The 20,337-nt window shown below is 33.5% G+C and overlaps 1 protein-coding gene across 1 annotated transcript in view; it reads right to left on the reverse strand.

The window, feature by feature from the left end:
- Nucleotides 1-20,337, reverse strand: part of LOC143233294 (uncharacterized) — a 135,734-nt gene that overhangs the window by 57,228 nt on the left and 58,169 nt on the right. Inside the window, exons 4-5 of the mRNA XM_076469425.1 lie at nt 11,794-11,858; nt 1,567-1,694 (exon numbers count right to left, since the gene is read on the reverse strand). Coding sequence (XP_076325540.1) covers nt 1,567-1,694; nt 11,794-11,858 — 193 coding nt within the window. The remainder of the gene's footprint in view (nt 1-1,566; nt 1,695-11,793; nt 11,859-20,337) is intronic.

Genomic DNA, 20,337 nt, shown 5'->3' on the forward strand with positions numbered 1-20,337 from the left:
TCGTTGATAAAAGAGTAGCCCAAGAGTTGGCGGTGGGTGGTGATGACTAGCTGCTTTCCCTCTAGTCTTACACTGCTAAATTAGGGACGGCTAGCACGGATAGTCCTCGAGCAGCTTTGCGTGAAATTCAAAAACAAACAAACAATCAACTGCTATTAAGCATCAAACTTCACAATGGGCTATCTGTGCTATGCCCACCGCGGGTATCGAAACCCGTTTTTTAGTAATGTAAGCCGGCAGACTTACCGCTGAACCACTGAAGAACAAACACCACTCACTGGTTCATCAAGAAAACATATATTGATTTATGTTTTTCTGTTTGTGTGCACACAGAATCCATTACAAGCTTACCTTTAACTTCACCCATACAAACAAATGTGTGTGTGTGTGTATATATATATATTGCATTATAAAATTGTTCTTAACTTCTCTGCATGAGTATTTTACTCGATTAAAATGACTAATCCAAACTATATTTTACAGAGAACTAAAAGGCCTAGGATAAGTTTAATTACAAGGTTTCGTAAGTTTACAAGTTCTCACTTTAAACAAATCTATTTCACTTGATCTCGTGCAGTGACAGGTGATATCTCAAATATCCAATTTAGAATTAATTAATCATTATCGAATGGTCCATTGCAAGAAAGTGTTGGTTACAAAAACAACTTTTTGATACGATTCACTTAAATGTCCTTGTAAATTCAAACTGTTTATCACAGTACATGACACGTAGTTCACGTTTAAAGCTAACTGAAAATGCTGGTGCATAATTACTTGTTTTTTGAAGGTTTTTTTATACATTTTAGAGGAGAAAAAATTTGTCTTAGATATCGTACAGATATTTTCTTATACGTAAAAGAGAAACTGATATATTTGTGGATGTTCTCGCTAGTGGCACAGCGGCATGTCTGCGGACTTGCACGTGTAGTTTTGTACTTAATTACAAATAAACAAGCTGTGGACAGTTGATCAGAAAAACTAAAACAAAACAGTGCTGGAGTGTGATGTCGAGAAAACCCACTTGTAGAGAATATATATTTCGACCTTCTTCGGACGATGAACCTGACGATGACCGAAGGTCGAAACGTTGTTCGCTCTTCTATGTAAAATATTTTCTCAACCCAAACGAGCCGTTTTTGCATATATAGTGCTGGAGTGTATATATATATATATATACATAGCGAACTCTCCCATCTAACTACTTAAACCTACTCTCTGTGTGTCTCCCTTCTTATCTATCTGTATGCCAAATTTCTCATAAAATACCTACACTAATCAAACCTAATTTCAGTAGTTGAGATATCTTATAAAAAGGTGATAATCAGATTTTTAAGTAATGAAGCTTTGTCATTAAATCTTATTAAAGCTTTGAGTTTACTGCATCCATTATCACAATTTCATTACATACAAACAATTGTAAATATCTACAACTATACGTAAGAGCATGTTTAAAGAGGAAACAACTGCTGTGTGTGTCATGGGTTTTCTAACGGAAAGCGTAAAGAAAGATAAAAGGGAAGAAATACTGAGAAAAGAAAGTTTGGAAGCTGCAGCTTTAACCCTTACCTTAACATGTATCTGCTTGTATTTCGAAGATATCATCAATATATCGAACTCCTTGCAACGAAGGAGATATGACGTCAGTTGTCTAGAGGAAATGGTTCCAAAGTGTGACGACAGGAGGAGGATACATTCTGTGAAAGACGGTAGGAACTCACCATCGTCACTACAGTATAGTATATCTTAATTAGATAACAAAAACTACGTCTAAAATAATGTAAAAACGTAATATCATTCCTTGTGGACCACCGAACTAAGTACAGGACTTCTTTGTGTATCTTTAATGAGTATTTCTATTTCATGTTTTAGTCTTACGTACACTACTATTATAATTTGTTTTTTTTTACAAATGATAGCCAACAAATCGTTGAAATTTTAGTGAAGAAATTAAAATTTAAATGAATTTTCAACAAATGGGTCTTTCACGTCTAGCTTATATATAACACTTATACACTCTTCTCTTGTCCTTTCCAAAATCATTAAAGAAACTCTTCGAATGACCCTAGACAGAAAAAAATAAAATTTCAAAGATTTTTATTACTTTAGCTTGTTTTAGTTTACATTGTATGTGTGTACATATACACTAATTGAAAGGATCCCAGGGTACAATTAATAACGTAGGATATATAATGTATCCTAGGTTTTGGAGGTGACTGCGCAAGTAGGACCCACATTGCGGTGGGGACACATCGTCTATTAGTATTAACCTTCATTCTCTAGTCTCACATAAAGAAATAAAATAAAGGAATAGCAATAGATATCAGAATTAGCATAATAGATATAGAAATTAGGAGAACGAGCTGTAGGAGTTCAAGCCCACAATGTCCTACATCTATATCATCCTTCACTGCCTGTAGACAGTTGTGGGAAGGCGACTGCTCTTTAAAGCAAAGAAGAAAAAAATAATTGGAAAATAAAAATAAGGTTCTACCTTTCGAAGGAAAGTAAGTTAAATAAACTTAGCTCTTGAAAGTTAGCATTTCAGCCCCCATTATGGTAGAACTTCACTAATTGGTAGCCCAGTAAATAAATTATACTAGTATTAAGGGTTCCATTCAGTTATCTAGCTAGTATAACTCTCCACCACCACTCATCAAGTCGACTTTAAATATAATGCTCTAACCGAGGCTTTATATGCGGCGTACATCCCCATAAAGTAGAGTCAAGTTGTTAAATTAGAAATTCTAAAACAACCATAGTTTCGTGTTTTTACTTTTGGGGAATGTAATATAAAACATAAAATTATTTTTCAAAATAAATATTTTACAATTTTTGGAGCCACTTTAAGGATACAGTAGTTAGAGAACAGATGTAATTGGTTGTGTAATGTCAGTAGAAATTGTGAAAACTCGGAAACACTTGACGAGAGTTATAGAAAGGAAAGTATGAACTTATGTTATAAATAAATTACATTTCTTTGTAATACGAAGAAACAATAATTAGAACAAGATTTAAATTTGAAAAGGAAAATATATTGAATAATTGTGTTTATTTTTGAACATTTATTACTTGATTTGTACATGGAGTATATGAAATGTTTATGCATTTGGAAAGTATATGTGTAAATAATTATTTGTGTTATTTACATTCAGTTAGAAAAGCGATATTTGTTTTTGTTACAGATTCTCAGCAAACCTATCTTCTGAAGAGTGACCTTTAAAGTCATGAAACCTGTAGACAAAAATTAATAAAAGAAGGAATAAAAATCTGATATTCTAGTGTCACATTGTTCGTATCGACAGGTATCGTGTTGGTCTTTTGATTATATACATATATGAGAGTATAAAGAAGTCTTTAGTTCCAGATTATTAGGCCATATTTTTATGGGTAGTTGGCTGGACAAAGGTCGAAACGATCTGGAACAGAATAACCCAAGTGACAATAAAGACTCGTTCCAAAGGATCAGTGTTGCTTCTCTTTGTTTTTTATATGTGAGAAATAAGTGTTTTTATTACATATTACTGGTTCAGGTGAAGAATGGGTGTGTTTTTTATTACATATTATTGGTTCAGGTGAAGAATGGGTGTGTTTTTTATTACATATTATTGGTTCAGGTGAAGAATGGGTGTGTTTTTTATTACATATTATTGGTTCAGGTGAAGAATGGGTGTGTGTTTTTATTACATATTATTGGTTCAGGTGAAGAAGGAGTTTGTGTTTTTATTACATATTACTGGTTCAGGTGAAGAATGGGTGTGTTTTTTATTACATATTATTGGTTCAGGTGAAGAATGGGTGTGTGTTTTTATTACATATTATTGGTTCAGGTGAAGAATGGGTGTGTGTTTTATTACATATTATTGGTTCATGTGAAGAATGGGTGTGTGTTTTTATTACATATTACTGGTTCAGGTGAAGAATGGGTGTGTGTTTTATTACATATTATTGGTTCATGTGAAGAATGGGTGTGTGTTTTTATTACATATTACTGGTTCAGGTGAAGAATGGGTGTGTTTTTTATTACATATTATTGGTTCAGGTGAAGAATGGGTGTGTTTTTTATTACATATTATTGGTTCAGGTGAAGAATGGGTGTGTGTTTTTATTACATATTATTGGTTCAGGTGAAGAAGGAGTTTGTGTTTTTATTACATATTATTGGTTCAGGTGAAGAATGGGTGTGTGTTTTTATTACATATTATTGGTTCAGGTGAAGAATGGGTGTGTGTTTTTATTACATATTATTGGTTCAGGTGAAGAAGGAGTTTGTGTTTTTATTACATATTATTGGTTCATGTGAAGAATGGGTGTGTGTTTTATTACATATTATTGGTTCAGGTGAAGAATGGGTGTGTGTTTTTTATTACATATTATTGGTTCAGGTGAAGAAGGAGTTTGTGTTTTATTACATATTACTGGTTCAGGTGAAGAATGGGTGTGTGTTTTATTACATATTATTGGTTCAGGTGAAGAAGGAGTTTGTGTTTTTATTACATATTACTGGTTCAGGTGAAGAATGGGTGTGTTTTTTATTACATATTATTGGTTCAGGTGAAGAAGGAGTTTGTGTTTTTATTACATATTATTGGTTCAGGTGAAGAATGGGTGTGTGTTTTTATTACATATTATTGGTTCAGGTGAAGAATGGGTGTGTGTTTTTATTACATATTATTGGTTCATGTGAAGAATGGGTGTGTGTTTTTATTACATATTACTGGTTCAGGTGAAGAATGGGTGTGTGTTTTTATTACATATTATTGGTTCATGTGAAGAATGGGTGTGTGTTTTTATTACATATTACTGGTTCAGGTGAAGAATGGGTGTGTTTTTATTACATATTATTGGTTCAGGTGAAGAATGGGTGTGTTTTTTTATTACATATTATTGGTTCAGGTGAAGAATGGGTGTGTGTTTTATTACATATTATTGGTTCAGGTGAAGAAGGAGTTTGTGTTTTATTACATATTATTGGTTCAGGTGAAGAATGGGTGTGTTTTTTATTACATATTATTGGTTCAGGTGAAGAATGGGTGTGTGTTTTTATTACATATTATTGGTTCAGGTGAAGAAGGAGTTTGTGTTTTTATTACATATTATTGGTTCATGTGAAGAATGGGTGTGTGTTTTTATTACATATTATTGGTTCAGGTGAAGAATGGGTGTGTGTTTTTATTACATATTATTGGTTCAGGTGAAGAAGGAGTTTGTGTTTTTATTACATATTACTGGTTCAGGTGAAGAATGGGTGTGTGTTTTATTACATATTATTGGTTCAGGTGAAGAAGGAGTTTGTGTTTTTATTACATATTATTGGTTCAGGTGAAGAATGGGTGTGTTTTTTATTACATATTATTCGTTTAGGTGAAGAAGGAGTTTGTGTTTTTATTACATATTATTGGTTCAGGTGAATAATGGGTGTGTGTTTTTATTACATATTATTGGTTCAGGTGAAGAATGGGTGTGTGTTTTTATTACATATTATTGGTTCAGGTGAAGAATGGGTGTGTGTTTTTATTACATATTACTGGTTCAGGTGAAGAATGGGTGTGTTTTTTATTACATATTATTGGTTCAGGTGAAGAATGGGTGTGTGTTTTTATTACATATTACTGGTTCAGGTGAAGAATGGGTGTGTTTTTTATTACATATTATTGGTTCAGGTGAAGAATGGGTGTGTTTTTTATTACATATTATTGGTTCAGGTGAAGAAGGAGTTTGTGTTTTTATTACATATTATTGGTTCAGGTGAAGAATGGGTGTGTTTTTTTATTACATATTATTGGTTCATGTGAAGAATGGGTGTGTGTTTTTATTACATATTATTGGTTCAGGTGAAGAAGGAGTTTGTGTTTTTATTACATATTATTGGTTCAGGTGAAGAATGGGTGTGTGTTTTTATTACATATTATTGGTTCAGGTGAAGAATGGGTGTGTGTTTTTATTACATATTACTGGTTCAGGTGAAGAATGGGTGTGTGTTTTATTACATATTATTGGTTCAGGTGAAGAAGGAGTTTGTGTTTTATTACATATTATTGGTTCAGGTGAAGAATGGGTGTGTGTTTTATTACATATTATTGGTTCAGGTGAAGAATGGGTGTGTGTTTTATTACATATTATTGGTTCATGTGAAGAATGGGTGTGTGTTTTATTACATATTATTGGTTCAGGTGAAGAAGGAGTTTGTGTTTTATTACATATTATTGGTTCATGTGAAGAATGGGTGTGTGTTTTATTACATATTATTGGTTCAGGTGAAGAATGGGTGTGTGTTTTATTACATATTATTGGTTCAGGTGAAGAAGGAGTTTGTGTTTTATTACATATTACTGGTTCAGGTGAAGAATGGGTGTGTGTTTTATTACATATTATTGGTTCAGGTGAAGAAGGAGTTTGTGTTTTATTACATATTACTGGTTCAGGTGAAGAATGGGTGTGTTTTTTATTACATATTATTGGTTCAGGTGAAGAATGGGTGTGTGTTTTATTACATATTACTGGTTCAGGTGAAGAATGGGTGTGTTTTTATTACATATTATTGGTTCAGGTGAAGAAGGAGTTTGTGTTTTATTACATATTACTGGTTCATGTGAAGAATGGGTGTGTTTTTTATTACATATTATTGGTTCAGGTGAAGAATGGGTGTGTGTTTTATTACATATTATTGGTTCATGTGAAGAATGGGTGTGTGTTTTTATTACATATTATTGGTTCCAGGTGAAGAATGGGTGTGTGTTTTTTATTACATATTATTGGTTCATGTGAAGAATGGGTGTGTGTTTTTATTACATATTATTGGTTCAGGTGAAGAAGGAGTTTGTGTTTTATTACATATTATTGGTTCAGGTGAAGAATGGGTGTGTGTTTTATTACATATTATTGGTTCATGTGAAGAATGGGTGTGTGTTTTATTACATATTATTGGTTCAGGTGAAGAAGGAGTTTGTGTTTTATTACATATTATTGGTTCATGTGAAGAATGGGTGTGTGTTTTTATTACATATTATTGGTTCAGGTGAAGAATGGGTGTGTGTTTTTATTACATATTATTGGTTCAGGTGAAGAAGGAGTTTGTGTTTTTATTACATATTACTGGTTCAGGTGAAGAATGGGTGTGTGTTTTTATTACATATTATTGGTTCAGGTGAAGAAGGAGTTTGTGTTTTTATTACATATTATTGGTTCAGGTGAAGAATGGGTGTGTGTTTTATTACATATTATTGGTTCATGTGAAGAATGGGTGTGTGTTTTATTACATATTATTGGTTCAGGTGAAGAAGGAGTTTGTGTTTTTATTACATATTATTGGTTCATGTGAAGAATGGGTGTGTGTTTTTATTACATATTATTGGTTCAGGTGAAGAATGGGTGTGTGTTTTTATTACATATTACTGGTTCAGGTGAAGAATGGGTGTGTTTTTTATTACATATTATTGGTTCATGTGAAGAATGGGTGTGTGTTTTTATTACATATTACTGGTTCAGGTGAAGAATGGGTGTGTTTTTTATTACATATTATTGGTTCAGGTGAAGAAGGAGTTTGTGTTTTTATTACATATTATTGGTTCAGGTGAAGAATGGGTGTGTTTTTTATTACATATTATTGGTTCAGGTGAAGAATGGGTGTGTTTTTTATTACATATTATTGGTTCAGGTGAAGAATGGGTGTGTGTTTTATTACATATTATTGGTTCAGGTGAAGAAGGAGTTTGTGTTTTTATTACATATTACTGGTTCAGGTGAAGAATGGGTGTGTTTTTATTACATATTATTGGTTCAGGTGAAGAATGGGTGTGTGTTTTATTACATATTACTGGTTCAGGTGAAGAATGGGTGTGTTTTTTATTACATATTATTGGTTCAGGTGAAGAATGGGTGTGTTTTTATTACATATTATTGGTTCAGGTGAAGAATGGGTGTGTTTTTTATTACATATTATTGGTTCAGGTGAAGAAGGAGTTTGTGTTTTTATTACATATTATTGGTTCAGGTGAAGAATGGGTGTGTGTTTTTATTACATATTATTGGTTCAGGTGAAGAATGGGTGTGTTTTTTATTACATATTATTGGTTCATGTGAAGAATGGGTGTGTTTTTTTATTACATATTATTGGTTCAGGTGAAGAAGGAGTTTGTGTTTTATTACATATTATTGGTTCAGGTGAAGAATGGGTGTGTTTTTATTACATATTATTGGTTCAGGTGAAGAATGGGTGTGTTTTTATTACATATTATTGGTTCAGGTGAAGAAGGAGTTTGTGTTTTTATTACATATTATTGGTTCAGGTGAAGAATGGGTGTGTGTTTTATTACATATTATTGGTTCAGGTGAAGAATGGGTGTGTTTTTATTACATATTATTGGTTCATGTGAAGAATGGGTGTGTTTTTATTACATATTATTGGTTCAGGTGAAGAAGGAGTTTGTGTTTTATTACATATTATTGGTTCAGGTGAAGAATGGGTGTGTTTTTTATTACATATTATTGGTTCAGGTGAAGAATGGGTGTGTGTTTTATTACATATTACTGGTTCAGGTGAAGAATGGGTGTGTTTTTATTACATATTATTGGTTCAGGTGAAGAATGGGTGTGTTTTTATTACATATTATTGGTTCAGGTGAAGAATGGGTGTGTGTTTTTATTACATATTATTGGCTCAGGTGAAGAATGGGTGTGTGTTTTTATTACATATTACTGGTTCAGGTGAAGAATGGGTGTGTTTTTTATTACATATTATTGGTTCAGGTGAAGAAGGAGTTTGTGTTTTTGTTACATATTATTGGTTCAGGTGAAGAATGGGTGTGTTTTTTATTACATATTATTGGTTCAGGTGAAGAATGGGTGTGTGTTTTTATTACATATTATTGGCTCAGGTGAAGAATGGGTGTGTGTTTTTATTACATATTACTGGTTCAGGTGAAGAATGGGTGTGTGTTTTTAATACGTAATATTGGTTCATGTGATGAATGGGTGTGTATTGTTATTACGTAATATGGTTCATGTGAAGAATATGTGTATATTTTTATTACGTAATATTGGTTCATGTGAAGAATGGGTGTATATTTTTATTACGTAATATTGCTTCATGTGCAGAATGGATGTATATTTTATTATGTAATATTGGTTCATGTGAAGAATGGGTGTATATTTTTATTACGTATTATTGCTATAATATAACAGACAGTACAGTACTGATCGAGACGCTATTTACATCAGTTACATGAAACAAAGCCCTCATCCAGCCAAGTTTCTTTCTTGTTTTTTACTAAAGGTTACGTAGAACCTCGGGTATCTTTATCTTCATGGTACGTCTTGTAATAATTCTGTGGATCTGACTTTATGATGTGGCTTTGTCGCCATATTAGCTGATTTGCGTTACTAAGTTTCTAGTCATCTGATTAAGTAGCTTACATTAGTAAGTTTCAGATTTTTTAGATATTTAATCTAATTCTTATGTGACTCGTGTATTGTGAAAGTGGCTCCAGTCTTTTATGCCCAACCAATGAACTTACTCAAATCTTATAAATGGCTCTTGTCTTTTATGCCTAGCCAGTAAACTTGCTGAAATCTTATAAATGGCTACTCTCTTTTATGCCCAGCCAATGAACTTACTCAAAGCTTATAAATAGCTCCCATCTTTTATGCCTAGTCAGTGAAGTTGTTGAAATCTTATAAATGGCTCCTGTCTTTTATGCCTAGCCAGTAAACTTGCTGAAATCTTATAAATGGCTCCTCTCTTTTATGCCCAGCCAATGAACTTACTCAAAGCTTATAAATAGCTCCCATCTTTTATGCCTAGCCAGTGAAGTTGTTGAAATCTTATAAATGGCTCCTGTCTTTTATGCCTAGCCAGTAAACTTGCTGAAATCTTATAAATGGCTCCTGTCTTTTATGCCTAGCCAGTAAACTTGCTGAAATCTTATAAATGACTGCAGTCTCTTATGCCTAGCCAGTAAACTTGCTGAAATCTTATAAATGACTGCAGTCTCTTATGCCAAGCCAGTAAACTTGCTGAAGTCTTATAAATGACTGCAGTCTCTTATGCCTAGCCAGTAAACTTGCTGAAATCTTATAAATGACTGCAGTCTCTTATGCCCAACCGTTGAAATCGTATACACACTGCAGCAGTTTTATACTGACAGGACTTCCTATTCTTTTCTCTAGTCCTCAAGCAATAACTTAAGTTAAATTAAATACATCGTTTCTGCTTTACTGTGGGGATGTCCTTTACCCCATAACCACCTTTTGTAACAATTAATAATGAAATACGGGAGAAGAAACGGGCGAGAACTGTAAAATCTGTTACTCATTCATTATTAATACTCACATTAAGAAGTATGTTGAACGGAATTCGTATTTCTCATTAAACATATTTTTGGTCTTCTATTTTGATTTATTTTTATCTCAAATATTCGTCAAGGCACTTGATTAAAATAACGATATTACAAGGTAGAACCCCATTATTCCCTTATTGATTATAACTCCAAACTTTTCTGTTCTGGATCTCTCTCCATTTATAGATCGGGAAAAAAACACACACACGTTATTTGCATATTTTAACAACAGTATTTATATTTGTGCTTAACTTATTGGTACATACATTTGATTTGTTTGCATGAAATTTTGTGCAATGGGAACACTTCCCTTACAAAAGAGGCCTAGCAATTTGTGCGTCGCAGTATCAAACTCCATTACCGAATTTGACGATCAGTATCACTATTTGTTATTAAAAGAGTAAACTTGGTGTTAGTGGCAGGTGGCGTTGACAACATGACTTCCGTTAGCTTCACTTCCAAACTAGAAACGTTAGTGCAGATAGCCCTCAAGTTGCTTTGGGCAAATATTCAAGAAATGTTTTTGAAAAAACAAGCCCATAAAAGCAGCATATTTAGTCTCTTGTTTGTCCTTCGATTGTTGTTGGCCTTACTTTCTGAATGATTTCTCATAAAAATAACTTTCATGTGGAAGTAACTATAAGAAAGCATGCAATTGAGAACGTAGCAGGTGATTTCAGAAATATGTTTTCTTGTTCAATTACAACAAAAACATCGTAACTTGAACGTTTGTTGCGAATGCCTCATTCAAGACACTTTACACATGATAAATAACGACTTGTTATTTTTTCATATTCTCTAAAGCAAAGGGCACTTTACACATGATAAATAACGACTTGTTATTTTTTTCATATTTTCTAAAGCAAAGGGCACTTTACACATGATAAATAACGACTTGTTATTTTTTTCATATTTTCTAAAGCAAAGGGCACTTTACACATGATAAATAACGACTTGTTATTTTTTTCATATTTTCTAAAGCAAAGGGCACTTTACACATGATAAATAACGACTTGTTATTTTTTCATATTCTCTAAAGCAAAGGGCACTTTACACATGATAAATAACAACTTGTTATTTTTGGTCATGATCCATAAAACAGTGTTGCTCCTGTAATGGTTACCTTCAAATATAGCAACCAGCTTTTAAATGTAGGAAACCTTTGTAAGATATATGAACACTATAAGCTTTTAAATCTACTGAACCTGATAATTTAACCGTTTACGTAATTAACTACGTCATGAAAGTTTTTTTTTTTTCCACTATGGTTAAAAGTCTGTATATTCAAATTACCAACTTTAGTTAGTTTTAAGACTATTTCTGGGGTTATTCTAGTTTCAATACGAATGACGTGACCGCCCAGCTTACTCGATTACCATATGAATCTCCTCTCTAATTTCCAAGCATTAGAGTCTTTAATGTAATATGTTTACACCCAACAGTAATTCAGTTATTGTACCTGTCCGCTGGGACACTGTGGTTCGTGACTCTTTCCAAAGTCCTTCTTTATCTTGGGATAAGACTCTGTAAAGAATCAATAGAAGAGCTGTGAGTCATCCATAAATCTACACTAAACTTTAAAGCTGAAAGAAAATGAGATAATATTTGAAATGGCATCAGAGAATAAACAATAATACTTCCTCCGAAAAACTCGAACTCTATACATAGTTACTTTTGGTGTTTACAGTAAAAAATAGTTTATATAAAGTGAGTAAAAATTAGCCAAGGTAATTTAATAATGGGCGTGCGGGTTGGGAACTTCGACATAGTTTGAATACTTTAAAAATCTACTGCAGCATAATGAACAATAAGTAATTACAGTACAAATCGGTTAAGTTAATGAGAAGATATATAATTGTATAACCAGAACGTAGAAGCGAACGTCGATGACGAAAAACACTACTTGTTCAGCCGAATTTGTATACTACAAAAATTTTATGAGAGATTCACAGAAAAATACAGTTAATTTATCTGCTAGACTCGCATGAAGTATGAGACTCGTGAAATATTAAGCCCATAAATATGTACACAAAATGCTTTTTAAATACATATACGTATAATTTGTGGACAACGATGGACCTCTTAGTCCGTCTAGACCGTCTCATTCACTAAATTAAACTTTAAAATAAACATTTAAGTCCACCCCTTATCATTTAAATGATTGTTAAGCCTTTTCTTAAACTCTCTTGAATTAAATGCACCTATCACAATGGGCCCGGCAAAGCTACTCGAGGGCTATCTGTGCTAGCCGTCCCTCATTTAGCAGTGTAAGACTAGAGGGAAGGCAGCTAATCATCATCACCCACCGCCAACTCTTGAGTTACTCTTTTACCAACGAATAGTGGGATTGATCGTAACATTATAACGCCCCCACGGCTGAAAGGGCAAGCATGTTTGGTGCGACGGGGATGCGAACCCGCGACCCTCAGATTACGAGTCGCACGCCTTAACACGCTTGGCCATGCCGGGCCCCTACATTAATATAAACTACTACTATAGCTGAACATGCTCTGAATTATCTCGACTTATCAATATTCCCTATCTTCAACTTTTGTGAAGTTAAATTAACGTTATAGCTATATATATATATATAGTTATATATCTATATCTATATATAGATTTATATATCGTGTTTCTGTAGCCGTTGTACAACAAAAATAGCAGAATTTTAAAGCGAGTCTACAATTCTGCTGGGATTACTTTAAGCAATAGTTGAGGTGATTGGAACATCGCTGTGGAAGAAAAATTTGGCACTAATTTCATACGTTTTTCTCAAAACTTATTTGATATAGTGTACTGTTCGGTAAAAAATTGAGTCCTTTTAAAGAATTAATATATTGAAATTTGCAGTAAGTTTTTTGTTTTTTTTTAAGCGCAGTGTTACAAGAATGAGCCATCCATCAGTACACTATCCACCACAGGTATCGAGCCCGTTTTCAGTGTTGTAAGCTTACCGACTTAACGCTGAGCCAGGGGGGAGGCAATTATAATAAGGGTTGACACATTATATATATTTTTATATGGCTTCACTCACTATTTTTGTTTGTTTGCTGTCAAGGAGACATCTATACAATGTGCTTTCTGTGCTGCTGTGCTCACCAACTACTACCGACAGACTTACTGCTGAGTCACTGGGGGTGGTTCTTGTATTTTATAGAAGCAGAATTCCAGAACGTTTCATTACTGTATTGTAATGTTTTCTGCAGGGTAATCCACAAGACAAATGTTATTTTTGTAACAATTTCATCGCCTTTGAATTAAGGGAAAACGGTTAAATGGCTTATAGGATTTGTCAGACTTTCCTTAAAAAAAATTATTTAAGCCAGTCTTATTTAAGTGATGGGACACTATTCCATAAAGTTATTATGATATATCGTAATTAAAATTTTACCCCCCATCCCAGGTGGCTAAGAGATAAGTCAGTGGCCTTATAACGCTAAAAATCCGGCTTCTTGCGGAATTTAAAGCACAGACAGGTAATTGTGTAGTTTTGTGTTATAACTTATCATAATTTTTAATTATCACTTGATTGATTATTGTTGTAAAAAATATTAAAATTCCAGATTTGTTACAAACACTTGCATTTCATATCTTCTTCGTAACGAGTGTCTAAATCAAGCTATTGATTATGTTTCTATTCCACGTGTTTTAGTTCCTGAAATTTGATATTTTAGATATGATTTACTAACACAGAATTCAATAACTTCCAACAAGCGTTTACGATTGAACAATTCGTGGCAGCTTAACCCTAATTCAATACTAATACAGTTTTGGAGGATATAGTAACCGAATCCAAACATTCAGTATACGCCGACAGTTTGTGCTCTTTTTACAATAAATTATTCTCTGAACAATAACCATTGCATGGACCAGTCATCTATCCCTACTGCACATACGTTTAAAACTAATAACTCGAATGTGTCAAACTGAAAAAACAATCGTTTAAAAACATCTCTGACCTTATGAAATCTCTTGAAAAAGAAAAATTTTCGTAACTGATTTACACTTCTCATTTCACCATAAAATCGCACAGTTCTTTCTTTTTAAAAAGCGTATAAAAGTAGACAGTTTTTCCTTTTGAAAACTGTATAAAATCACATAATTCTTTTCTCCAAAACTGCGTTGAAGCAAGAATGACATAGATACCTGTTCAGTTGGAAGCAGTTATAGGCTATTGATTTTTTTTTATTGTTGTTGAGAGCACCTACGACAGATGTAGTCGGTCTAAGCCGAAACACAGATTATAAAGAAACTGCATTTCGAAGAAGTATTTCTTTTAAATACGTAAAACAATACAATCTTTACGAATTATTTGCTAAACGTACAGACGTATCCTGTGCTTCGTCCGTTGTAGCTGTTTTTAACTGGATCACGTTGACAAAAAAGTACAGGACTGATTTAAAATGTGGAGAAAAGGTTTAGCAAGCAAAAAATACAGCACAACTGAAGAGTACATGTGCTTATTTATTACAGCTTTGTCAGAGTAAAATAATGTAGATTGATCATAAAACGAGAAAAATTTATAGTTTATTTTCTGTTATGGTCAATTATTGGAAAGATATTGAGAATTTGAAATCTGTTGTTTTATCAAGCTTACACTCGTATATGTTTGTAATTAAAAAAGAACTAATTTAAAATTGAACATAGATAAAAGTTTGTTTTTGAATCTCGCGCAGAGCTACACGAGGGCTATCTGCGATAGACATCCCTAATTTTGCAGTGTAAAACTAGAGGGAAGGCAACTAGGCATCACCATCCACCGCCAACTCTTGGGCTACTCTTTTTTTTCTCCAACGAATAATGGGATTGACCGTAACATTATAACGAACCCACGTCTGAAAGGACTAGCATGTTAATAGGGACCGGGATTTGAACCCGCGACCCTCGGATTACGAGTCGAGCGTCCTAACCACCTCCTGGTCATTCTGAGTCCCACAAGTAAAAGGCTATGTGTTATGGTATTAAACTGTGGTTCTTTCTGTTTATAATGCTAAAGAGCATAGATGATGGGGTTGGTAGGTTTTCAATATTTGTAACTGCTGCAACACTTTGTTTGTTGATATGCGCAAAACTACAAAATGGGCTATCTGTACCGTGCTCGCGATGTATTTCAAAACTCGGTTTTTATTGTTAGAAGGTTACAATATTTCGTGGTAACAATCATTCCGAGTTAGACACAGTAAATTAGCGGAGGACGTAGAACAGATATATTTGGTATATAGGAAAGATTTCCATACGCGGACAGAACGAAGAGATATGTGTAACCTAATTGTTCAGAAACAAAAGTTGTAATGCCTATGATATTTTTAGAACAATTCGTTCACAGACGTCTGAAAACTAATCATACATCCCGAGTTCTCGTAAAATTACTGCGAGAGTCACAGATAAAGCTGAAAACTCGCACCAATCTTGTTGTTATTTGTCACTAAGTAAAAAGCTACACAAAGGGCTATCTAAACTTTAGCAGTATATGATTTGTAGTAAGTTGAAGAACGCCACTGCCTCATTTCATTAACTGGTTTCATTGTTTGTCACGAGATTCAGAGAATGCGTAAATAAAAATTAGTTCCTGTATTTGCAAACAAAGATAGAACAGGCATAAAGTGACAAGTTCGATTTGACACGTGTAGATAAAGTCTTGGATGACTAATCTACAAAGGTAACACATATCTCCCGTCCCTCTCCAGTGATCCAGCGGTATGTCGATGAATTTACAACGCTGGAAAGCGGGTTCCGATACCCGTGGTGTGCATGGTACAAACAGCCCATTATGTACATTTGTGCATAACTACAAACAAAGAAACACAGATGGAAAGGACAACATTTCGGAAGACTTCCTTCTTCAGAAGATACTTCTGTCATTCTTTCCCTCTGTGTTACTTTTCTGGACTGGTCCTCAAACTTTCTATACAGATTGCTGTCCACTTCACCATTTTTACATCAAGAATACTCTCCCTAAATGATCTATATAAATATTCTTGGTTTTAAGTTTCATTCATTTTTGATGACCATTTTGACTCTACTTTTATACTTTTGAGCCCACTAGTAGTCTTTCAGGCACAGAATCACATTATGAAGTTTGCTCAGGACAACTTCGGTCATTTCAGCACTACTTGCGGCTTTCAGCGACGTTAAGTGTAGGAAATACCTGTTGATACTTATCCCCCTGTTCCCTCGGCCTGGCATGGCATCCCCCTGTTCCCTCGGCCTGGCATGGCCAGGTGGTTATGATGCTCGACTCGCGATCTGAGATAAATCAAAATATCATTTCCATCTGTCTCGTGTGGCAATATTTGTACAACAGTTACAACAGGAATTCAAGCAATTCCTTTCTCTTCAACTTAATGGTTATGGATTTCTCGCGTGACAATGTTTTCGAATCGTTCTCTCGTGACATTATGAAACAAGTCGAAATATTGAAATTTCTGGATCTTTTCCCTTCAGATGTGTAGAAACCCTCATGATTCCCCAAAAGGGAAATATTGTGTTTCGTGAACTCCAATCATGGAAAGAATTCTTTCAAATACAGATTGCTTGTTCCTCGCCAGGTTTCAAATTTGACACAGGCATTTCGTATTTATCGTTAGGTTTATTTTTAGTTAAGATTGAAATTCTTCCTATTATTGAAGAAGGCTTGCCGATTTTTACTAAAACCACTTTCTTGATTTAGTGATAGTCAAATTTGTAGCCGTAATTCGATTTTGGATTGTTAAACTGGATTACACAAGTCAACCACATACACGTGTTTTAAATATTCACCTGGCGAGCTTCTCTAACCGTGAATTTATAGTGAGAAACTGTTGTTGTTTTTCAATTTATGAGACATCTTACCAAGAAGATGCAGCAAAAGTTCCATGAGTTTTCGAGTTCCTTGACTTCTCCTAATGTAAGTCTCTTCGCTTTCTCTTAATGTCGCTTTACAAGTACTTGAGAAGAATGAATACATTGGTTTTCCACGTCTATTCTTTTTTGACAACATGAACCAGAAGGACGATGTTTCTCCATCAGTCATGTTCTTCTTTAGTTCACCCTTCAACAGTTTTGAGTTGTTATTACTATTTCGTATTCTGTATATTGCTTAGAAATGGTTTTATATCAATACTTTAATTTTACGCTCTTCCTGAGAAGTGCATCTACAACTTGTAGTCTGTCGACCTTGTGTCTCGTTCATATACCACAGTAGCTTCACTTCCCGAATGTTTATAATTTATTGTTTGTACGTTTTTGAAGTTCTGCGCTTTTCCCAAAAAAACTCCATAAGTTTTTACTGTATGGGGAGGGAAACTGATATTAGAGATACCTCAAGAATTGCATTTTTCATTCAAGAAACGAAACTATTATCAGTCGATTTATTATCTAAGTCGTCGTAATTCTAAACTAACTAATGTTATAAAACTTTGATTGTGGAAAATTAACTTTAATCTTTTAAAAAAAAAGACTCGTATTAGTCGATATACATATAGAGATTAGTCTGTTACTAAGTTCAAACTCCTAATTCGATATACATATAGAGATTAGTCTGTTACTAAGTTCAAAGTCCTAATTCGATATACATATAGAGATTAGTCTGTTACGAAGTTCAAACTCCTAATTCGATATACATATAGAGATTAGTCTGTTACTAAGTTCAAACTCCTAATTCGATATACATATAGAGATTAGTCTGTTTCTAAGTTCAAACTCCTAATTCGATATACATATAGAGATTAGTCTGTTACTAAGTTCAAAGTCCTAATTCGATATACATATAGAGATTAGTCTGTTACGAAGTTCAAACTCCTAATTCGATATACATATAGAGATTAGTCTGTTACTAAGTTCAAACTCCTAATTCGATATACATATAGAGATTAGTCTGTTTCTAAGTTCAAACTCCTAATTCGATATACATGTAGAGATTAGTCTGTTACGAAGTTCAAACTCCTAATTCGATATACATATAGAGATTAGTCTGTTTCTAAGTTCAAACTCCTAATTCGATATACATATAGAGATTAGTCTGTTACGAAGTTCAAACTCCTAATTCGATATACATATAGAGATTAGTCTGTTACTAAGTTCAAACTCCTAATTCGATATACATATAGAGATTAGTCTGTTTCTAAGTTCAAACTCCTAATTCGATATACATATAGAGATTAGTCTGTTACTAAGTTCAAAGTCCTAATTCGATATACATATAGAGATTAGTCTGTTACTAAGTTCAAACTCCTAATTCGATATACATATAGAGATTAGTCTGTTACTAAGTTCAAACTCCTAATTCGATATACATATAGAGATTAGTCTGTTACTAAGTTCAAACTCCTAATTCGGTATACATGTAGAGATTAGTCTGTTACGAAGTTCAAACTCCTAATTCGATATACATATAGAGATTAGTCTGTTTCTAAGTTCAAACTCCTAATTCGATATACATATAGAGATAAGTCTGTTACTAAGTTCAAACTCCTAATTCGATATACATATAGAGATTAGTCTGTTAATAAGTTTAAACTCCTAATTTAGTTAACCACCTTGAATATTATACAATGAAAACCTTTTAAAGGCTTTACAAAATATTTTGATGTAGACAAGCTACGTATTTCTAATCTGAAACTCTTGAAAACAAAACAGTTAATAATACATTTTTAAAACAAACTCGCTTATTTTACTTATACAAATATTTAGATATTGAAACGTTTTCGGGTTACTAACTCAATAAAAGTATTAGTTTTATGTGCTGGGTTGAAACTCAGAATTTTAGTATTATAAGCCAACTGATCAATCGGGTAACACTGTCTTTTAAGAAACACTAAGTTACGGTATAAATGTGGGTGGGGCATCTTCTTCAATTGTGTCTCCATAATGTCAGCTTCTCCGTGAACACGCCTCTTGCAATCACGCTTAAGTGGAAATGGTTATCGATTGCATACAAAGTGTAGCAGAAAAGAAAAATCAAACCTTGGAAATATTAGTTTCTAAAATTACAAATATTTACTGCAGTGTTTATGCGCAGGCAAAATGGTTACAAGCATTTAAATTACTTTTTACGTATATTAACTTCGCTTTGTGACACACAGATACTCACAACCTTATGGTATTAATAACAAAGATTAATAAAATCGTTTAGAATATGTAGTCAGTGTGATTAAGTTTAGTAACACATACAGGCTTTCAGTTTAATAAACCTAGTGTATGAGTGAATAGCAATCTATATGAAGTTGTAGCCAAACACTGAATAATGGTGAACAGATTTAGCCACTTCACACAGATTCTAACGGTGATCAACTTAGAAACGTTTCTATAGTATTATAACCGAATAAAACATATAAACATTCTAAACTTCCTCATGCTTCGCGAAGGAAAGAAAGACTTGAAGATTACAAAGATGAACCAAATTGTGTTAAAAGCTGATAGTTTTGGAAATAATATATAAAACAACTATTTTCGAACCTGGTGAATCATGTATTAGACATGGGTTAAAAGTATGTAAGGTTTAGTACATTATATAAAAAAATCCTGAATTTGCCCGTAAGTACATCACGTGACAACCACAGCAGACATGAAATATTGGTTGAGCAGCGTTCGTTTCTGTAGAATATTCTGAAATAAGTTGACATTACGTAAGCAGTGTAATACTACCGAAATCTCTATCACTTTTAGAAACTACGTAACTCGCATTCGGATGATAAAGGTGTGTTCAGATTGGAAAACAACACAAGTCACGTAAAAAAAAAAAAGTTACTTCCACGACATGTTACTTCTTCTGTTGCACATCTCAAGGAGGTGAAAAATGAATCGTGTAATCATGCTGTTTCATATGAAGACTCTGGTCTACTCGTCTGAAGAAGTGCTTATGGATTTCTGTGTAATCGTACCGTAGACACGTGCGTTGGAAAACCGCTGTCCTCAGGCACTAGATGGTGTATGGAAATCAGCATGGAAGGGAGAAGTGAGTGTACAGCATAGTTCTCATTGCAAAAGATTGCACAGTAATGCTGCCGAGCTATTGGAAAGAAAC

The sequence above is a fragment of the Tachypleus tridentatus genome, chromosome 12, assembly GCF_004210375.1.
Source record: "Tachypleus tridentatus isolate NWPU-2018 chromosome 12, ASM421037v1, whole genome shotgun sequence".
In the NCBI taxonomy this organism is placed as follows: domain Eukaryota; kingdom Metazoa; phylum Arthropoda; class Merostomata; order Xiphosura; family Limulidae; genus Tachypleus; species Tachypleus tridentatus.